Genomic DNA, 8609 nt, shown 5'->3' with positions numbered 1-8609 from the left:
ATATTAAAAAAGTTTCCCATATGGTTCCAAGTTACGCAGACACCCTGTATATACTACACACATCGGCGTACGTTTCACTTTCTGTTCTGACTTAATTTGATTGAAAATGAATCGTACCGCATGGGAAAAGTTATAGCGGACGGACTATACGTAGATATTCTAAGAATATCGAGATGAAGTCCCGAAGAGTTTTTGCAATACAATATCGAAAACCCCTTTGTTTTTTAAATGTCAAGCTGTCGCTACACTATTTTTAACCGTTGCATGTATAGTATACAACATTGTATGTAATATGCGTAAATATGTGCGGAAAAATATTGTGATTCAATTTTTTTTCACCATCTTGCTAAAAAGGTTCCCTATTAACAAATTTGCATGTTACCAGGGTCAAAAAAAAATTGAAACAATTTTTTTAAACTTAAAATGTTCTCGATTACGTACATATACACATGCAACGGTTGAAAATAGTGTCGCTCCCGCTTGATTAGCAATTAAAAAACAAAGTGGTTTTTGATATTGTATTGCAAAAAGCTTTTCGGGATTTCATCAATCAATATTCTTAGAATATCTACGTACCTTGGTATCATTGAAATTTTTGGTGTTTCACATCGTTTTTGAGGGTTAAAAATGGCCGATTTTGCAATTTTTAAAATTTAAATCGCTTATATCTCGAAAACTATCACATTTACAGAAAAGTCACTTAGGAAGCGTTCAAGTATTACGTAACGCGATTTTTGAAGATTTTTAACCCCCCCCCCCAAACCTGCGTTACGTAATACTTGAACGGTCCCTTAAGGTCTTTTCTATTTGGAATGATTCAAAAAACCAAAAAAAAAATATCCGATGCAAAAAAATTAGTTTTAGGAAAAAGCAAAAAACAAAAATTTTTAAAAAATTTTGACTTTTTGATCCTGGCAACATACAAATTTGTTAAGAGGGGATATTTTCAAGCAAGATGGTGAAAAAATGTTGAACCGAAACATTTTTCCGCACATATATTTACGCATGTTACATATAGTCCATTCTTTCACGGTTTTTGCTCTAAATTTTAAAGAACCGCTTGGATTGACATGAAATTTGGCATACATATAGCTTACATGTCAAAGAAAAAAAGTGATATTGTGCCGATGTGTGCTTTTGCCCTGGGGTGACTTTCACCCCTTCTTGGGGGTGAAAAAATATATGTCCAAAATAAGTCCGGAAATAAGTAAACTGACTAATTTTAAGTAACTTTTGTTCTATAGAGCTTTTTCGCCAAGTCCACACTTTTCGAGTTATTTGCAAGTGAATATGTTCATTTTTCAACAAAATAATCACATTTTTAGACGGTTTTTCGCAAATAACTCAAAAATTAAGTATTTTGTCGAAAAAAACGTTCCTAGCAAAAATATAGCCTATAAAAAAGTAAAAAAAAATGGTGTACGCGTTAGGTCTCTGGATCTCGTAGAACCAGAGTTATAGCCAATGAAAAATAGATTCATATTCACCAAATTTCAAATAAGAATATTTCGACGTAAAATATCGAAAAAATTAAGCACTTTTTGGGGAAAACCTATTATAACTTTTTTAAAGTGTTGAAAGAAAATTGACTAAGATTTGGTGTTTCTAAATTTGCATACATTCGTGATCAGTGACTCGTTTAACCCCTTTTAACTACAGCCCTTTCAATAATAAGGACTTTAAACCGATGAAACTTACATATCATATAAACAATATATACAGAAGTCAAGAAGCTTATGAAGTCGTAACGATTAAGTTTATTTAAGATACTAATTATGGGGTGATTTTCTCGATTTTTTTACCAAAACCAAAAGGGACTAACTTTATTTTGAGCGTAACTTGTTTAATTTTGATGCTAGAATTTTTTTTTATAAAACAAAAATGAAGCTTCTTTTTTTAACACTTTAAATAAGTTGTAATGAGTTTTCCCCGAAATGTGCTTCAATTTTGGTTATTTCACGTTAAAATATTTCATTTGGAATTTGACGAATATGAACCTATTTTTCATTAGCTATAACTCTGCTTCTACTAAGTGTAGAGACGTGATGTATACACCATTTTTTTTAATTTTTTACAGGCTATATTTTTGCTAAGAATGTTTTTTCGACAAAATACTTCCTATTTGAGTTATTTGCGAAAAACCGTCTAAAAACGTGGTTATTTTGTTGAAAAAATGAACATATTCACTGCCAAATAACTCGAAAAGTATTGACTTAGTGAAAAAACTCTATAGAACAAAAGTTATTTAAAATTAGCCAGTTTATCCATTTCCTCACTTTCTTTGGACAAAAATTTTTCACCCCCAAGAGGGCGTAAAAACAACCCCCAGGGCAAAAGCACATATCGGCACAATATCACTTTTTTTATTTGGCTTGTTAGCTATGTTTATGCCAAATTTCATGTCAATCCAAGCGGTTCTTTACAATTTAGAGGTTTTGCAATATTTTACCGTTAAAGAACGGACTAATATACATGCAACGGTTGCCAATCAAGCGCCCAATTAAAAAACAAAGGGGTTTTCGATATTGTATTGCAAAAAACTCTTCGGGATTTCATCAATCGATGTTCAAAGAAAATCTTCTTACCTTGGCAACATCGAATTTTTCAGTTTCTCACATAGTTTCTGAGGGTTAAAAATGGCCGATTTCGCCATTTTTAAATTTTTAATCGCTTATATGTCAAAAACTATCAACTTTGGAGAAAAGTCACTAAAGACCTTTTCTGTTTGAAATGATCCAAGAAACCTAAAAAACTTTGTTCGATGCAAAAACAAAATAATTTTAGGAAAAAAAACAAAAAAAAAAACGTTTACAAAAATTTTGACCCACTTTTGGACTAACATGCAAATTTGTTAAAAGGGGTTTTTTTAGTAAGATTGTGCAAAAAATTCTAGCGGAAATATTTTTCCTAGCGGATGCGCAGTGGCTTTCTGGACTAATTTGGCTTATTCTGTATATTGAAAAATAAACGCAGTAGAAAGTACTACTAATGTGGGGCTCACTCTTTTTTACACAAGATTGCTTAAACTTCTAAATGATCTCCGATAAGTAAATCAAGGAAAAAGAGTACAATTTACTATCAAAATAAAATATAAAAAAACAATACACAATAGTTCCTAGATCAAACTTCTCAATATGCATCGAGGGAAAGAAATTGTTGAGTAAAGACTACTTATTGTTTAGTTAAGATAACTTTTTCTTAATTTAGTGACTCGTTTTAAGACAAGTAAAGAATCGGGGTTCTCGAATTCTTGTTCTGCACGATGAACTTTTTTCTGGCCAGGTGAGTTGTGCAGCGATTTATTTTTAACAAGTGGAGGATCTGGCTTATCGAATTGTTGTTCTGCACGTTGAACTTTTTTCTGGCGAGGTAAGTTGCCTAGCGATTTATTTTGAACAAGCATAGGATCGGGATTGTCGAATTGTTCTAAGCGCTGAACTTTTTTCTGGCGAGGTGAGTTGTCCAGCGATTTGGCTTTAACGAGTATAGGATCGGGACTATCGAATTGTTGTTCTACGCGCTGAACTTTTTTCTGGCGAGGTGAGTTGTCCAGCGATTTATTTTTAACGAATAATGGATTGGGATTATCGATTTGTTGTTCCGGACGATGAACTTTTTTCTCACGAGGCAAGTTGTCCTGCGATTTATTTTTAACAAGTTGAGGATCGCGATTATCGAATTCTTGTTCTGTACGGTGAACTTTTTTCTGGCGAGGTGAGTTGTCTAGCGATTTGGTTTTAACAAGTAAAGGACTGGGAGTATCGAATTCCTGTTGAGTAAGGTGAACTTTTTTCTCGCGCGGTAAGTTGTCTAGCGATTTATTTTTAACAAGTAGAGGATTGGGAGTATCGAATTCTTGTTCTGCACGGTGGTGAATTTTTTTCTGGGGAGGTAAGTTGTCCAGCGATTTATCTTTAGCAAGTAGAAGATCGGGATTGTCGGATTCTTGTTCTGTACGATGAACTTTTTTCTCGCGAGGTAAGTTGCCGAGCGATTTATTTTTAGAGCGTTTTAGTGATTGTGGCATAAGTATATTGCTAACATTTAGAAATCTCTTACGCATTTGTGATCTTAAAGATTGTTTCAAAATATTCATTCTCTTCTGCTCAGAATATTTTACGCCGCTTTGAAGATTTTTTACCCTTCGATTACTAACGGGATAATATATTATTTGAAAGATTGATACAGCATATTCATCCAAATTGCCTTCGAAAGTTGGGGCGTGTGTATGGTCAATGGTTCTATTTATTCGCAAGGTATCATTAAACTCAGTAAATCGGGCTCTACATCCTCTGGTTTTTTGAGTACACCTCCACGGTGTGGTCGGCAAACCCCTTTTCTCGATTCTAAATTCGTATCCATCTAGCACTGCTCGCTGTAATGATCCCTCTTCTAAATTCTTGTAAAGAAGTACTGAAATGAAAAACACATCAGTAAACAGTCAATGAAGGATACAAATATTGAATAGTGATTTATTAAATAAGTATAAAATAAATTAAGTAAAAGAACCGTTAAGGAAAATGTGAAGATTTATTTGAAAATTTATCTTGAGTGATCAGTCAGCACCTGCATGATGGAGCCTAAAGACTTCTGTCGCATTTAGTCACTGACTCCGAAATAACTAAAATTGATATGGTTTTTCTTTGATGTCTGAAAAGGTATTCTGTATCCGGAATGTATATAAGGCTGTAATAATAACTGAAATATCCTGAAAATGCAGTAAATTTAGTTTAATTCAATTTTAATAAAAAAGTGGTCGTGTCCTTGCATTTTGCAACAGAACTGTATATGTGGGTGGCATTTGTCGAAAAAGGTCGATTTCATACCCACAAGCTGAAACTTTTTTTGATCGATAGATTATAATGGCTATTATATTTTATAGTTAAAAGTGCAACGTTGCCAAAATAGAAGATTTCGTTCCCTTATTATATCATGATTTTAAAAAATCCTATCTTATAACACTCACGTGAAACCCTGTATATTGTGGAATTCTTATTTGTGTATATAACCCAATTATGCAATATTTCTAATAATAACAATTTCATGGAAGTAGGAATACTACTTGTCTATGTAGCAGCAAAGAGGGGTGTATTCTGTAATACTTCCGTTAAATTTTAGAGGTTCTAAAATTTTGGCATCTGCTAAAAATATTTTTAGTCCATTCTCTAAGGTGATACAGTAGCGATCAACAGGTAGCCAAAACGCGTTCCAAGATTGCGGCTGTGATTTTGAATATTTTTTCGAGATATTTGGCACACTTATTCGTAATATAATAAAGAATGGCGGTACAGAGCCCAATTTGAAAAATATATTAATATGTGGAAATTACTCTGTAATTAAATACAATATGAAAAAAACGAGCCTGTACCGCCATTAAGAAGAACAAAAAAATACACTTTCTTCAAATAAACTTTTTTATCCGATGCCTAGATTTTGTGTCATTTTGGAACTACTAATGGAATAAAAAATTTTAGTAGTTCCAAAATGACACAAAATCTAGGCATCGGATAAAAAAGTTTATTTGAAGAAAGTGTATTTTTTTGTTCTTCTTAATGGCGATACAGGCTCGTTTTTTTAATATTGTATTTAATTACAGAGTAATTTACACATATTAATATATTCTTCAAATTGGGCTCTGTACCGCCATTCTTTATTATATTACGAATACGTGTGCCAAATATCTCGAAAAAATATTCAAAATTACAGCCACAATCTTGGAACGCGTTTTCGCTACCTGTTGATCGCTACTGTTTCCTCTTAAGGGTAAAATATTGCAAAACCTCTAAATTTTAAAGAACCGCTTGGATTGACATGAAATTTGGCATACACATAGCTAACAAGTCAAAGAAAAAAAGTAATATTGTGCCGATATGTGCTTTTGCCCTGGGGGTGGTCTTCACCCCCTCTTGGGGGTGAAAAAAGATTCGTCCAAAGAAAGTCAGGAAATGGATAAACTGGCTAATTTTAAGTAACTTTTGTTCTATAGAGTTTTTTCACTAAGTCAATACTTTTCGAGTTATTTGGCAGTGAATATGTTCATTTGTTGAACAAAATAACCACGCTTTTAGACGGTTTTTCGCAAATAACTCAAATAGTAAGTATTTTGTCGAAAAAACGTTCTTGGAAAAAATATAGCCCCTAAAAAATTTAAAAAAATGGTGTATACATCACATCTCTACACCTAGGAGAAGCAGAGTTAAAGCTAATGAAAAATAGGTTCATATTCGTCAAATTCCAAATGGAATACTTTAACGTGAAATAACCAAAAATGAAGAACATTTCGGGGAAAACTCATTACAACTTATTTAAAGTGTTTAAAAAAGCTTCATTTTTGTTTTATAAAAAAAATTTCTAGCATCAAAATTAAACAAGTTACGCTCAAAATAAAATTAGTCCCTTTTGGTTTTGGTAAAAAAATCGAGAAAATCACCCCCTAATTAGTATCTTAAATGAACTTAATCGTTACGACTTCACAAGTTTCTTGACTCGTGTATATATTGTTTATATGGTCTGTAAGTTTCATCGGTTCAAAGTCCTTATTATTGAAAGGGCTGTAGTTAAAAGGAGTTGAACGAGTCACTGATCACGAATGTATGCAAATTTAGAAACAACAAATCTTAATCAATTTTTGTCTAACAGAAAAACTAAAAAATACATGATATTCAGAAAAGTAAATCTGACTTTTTTTGTTTTTCGAGATTTTTGGTATCCCTAACAATTTTTAAGTTATTTTGAAAAAAGCATATTTTTCAAAATTTAAATTTTTAAAAATTTTACTTTGAAACCAATTCTTTTCAAAAATAAGCACTTTGAATCGATGAAACTTACAGATCATATAAACACAACATAAGTAAAATAATTTGTGGAGCGGCAACGATTAATTTCATTTAAGTTGCTAATTAGGGGTTGGTCTTCCCGATTTTTTTTTTGCAAAAACAAAAGGGACCAACTTTATTTTGAGCGTAACTTCATTAAATTTAATGCTAGAAACTTTTTGTAAAAACAGAAATAAAGATTTTTTAAAACACTTTAAAAAAGTTATAATGGGTTTTCCCAAAAAAGTGCTAAATTTTTTGGATATTTCACGTCTAAATATTCTATTTGAAATTTGGTGAATATGAATCTATTTTTCATTGGCTATAACTCTGGTTCTGCGAAATCCAGAGACGTAACCATTTTTTTTACTTTTTTATAAGCTATATTTTTGCTAAGAACGTTTTCTTTTTCGACAAAATACTTACTTTTTGAGTTATTTGCGAAAAACCGTCTAAAAATGTGGTTATTTTGCTGAAAAATGTTCATATTCACTCGCAAATATCTCGAAAAGTGTTGATTTGGCGAAAAAGCTCTATAGAACAAAAGTTACTTAAAATTAGTCAGTTTACCCATTTCCAGACTTATTTTGGACATATATTTTTTCACCCCCAAGAAGGGGTGAAAGTCACCCCCAGGGGAAAGAGCACACATCGGCACAATATCACTTTTTTTCTTTGACATGTAAGCTATGCGCATGCCAAATTTCATGTCAATCCAAGCGGTTCTTTAAAATTTAGAGCAAAAACCGTGAAAGAATGGACTATTTTGTATTCTGTAAATTATGCATCCGTTAAAACCATAACCTTTAAACATTATTTTTGTTTAGTTATGTTTATCTGGTTGTTATTTGTACAATACAAAGAATAAAAAAGTACAACAATTAGGGGTCGCCAACTTCTTGAAAATTTACAGATCTTGTCTTGATTTCAAGACAAGATCAAGACAAGAGCTAATTTTAGATTTCAAGACAAGACAAGAAATTTTATGTCAATACTAAGATTTCTTGTCAAGAAAACAAGAAATCTTGAAATGTCTGACTCAGTTTCCTTGCGAATTCCTATTCGAAAATATCTCCTTTAAACAAAAATCTGAAGAGATTTTTGGGCAGAAATTGTTTAAACAATTGTTTTAAACAAATTCAAAAAATAACAGAATATTTTCAAAGAGATCACAAAATAATTTTGGGTCATTATAAACAAGAAGGATTGTCATTTTTCTCAAAAGTTGATAGTTTTCGAGTTTTAAGCGATTTAAAATGTGAAAAATGTAAACATATGCATTTTCGGCCCTTAAAAGTCCATATTATGTAGATAAACTATTATTTTTGACGTTTCCAAGTGCTTAAATTGAAGTGTATACATTCACTTTCAAGATTATGAAGAGTAATGGGATCTAACTCAAAAGACCGTTGTTTTTTAATTGTTAATTATGCGCGTCCATCCGATTTTTAAGCCGGCGCTGTGCGCTCTATGGTACGTTTCTGTCGCATTTATACATATTATACGTACTTACGCGAAAACTGATGCAACAACAAATGTTCAGGTTTGTTTGTGAGGCCGCTCTCAAAAATGTCTTTTTTAAACAAATCTGACGGGAGCCGGGCGAAATATTAGGCAGAAATTGTTTAAACAATGTTTTTAAGCAAACAACAATCACCTTTTTTGCTCCGAAAAATATTTTTTTGTTTCTTGGGTCATTCTAAACAAAAAATGTCTATTGTCGTAAGTTTTCGAGTTTTAAAATATGAAAAGTGCGAAAATACTCATTTTCAAGGCTTGAAAACTAATGTTTTG

General features: G+C 32.0%; 1 protein-coding gene across 1 annotated transcript in view; it reads right to left on the bottom strand.

Moving 5' to 3' along the window:
- Positions 1-3163: 3163 nt before the first annotated feature.
- Positions 3164-8609, bottom strand: part of LOC114346561 (protein tramtrack, beta isoform) — a 245363-nt gene continuing 239917 nt past the window's right edge. Inside the window, exon 5 of the mRNA XM_028297303.2 lies at positions 3164-4413. Within this exon, the coding sequence (XP_028153104.1) occupies positions 3179-4413 (1235 nt within the window). The 3' untranslated portion in view covers positions 3164-3178. The remainder of the gene's footprint in view (positions 4414-8609) is intronic.

This window comes from Diabrotica virgifera, chromosome 7, assembly GCF_917563875.1.
Source record: "Diabrotica virgifera virgifera chromosome 7, PGI_DIABVI_V3a".
NCBI lineage: Eukaryota > Metazoa > Arthropoda > Insecta > Coleoptera > Chrysomelidae > Diabrotica > Diabrotica virgifera.
This window is presented reverse-complemented; position numbering and strand designations above follow the sequence as displayed.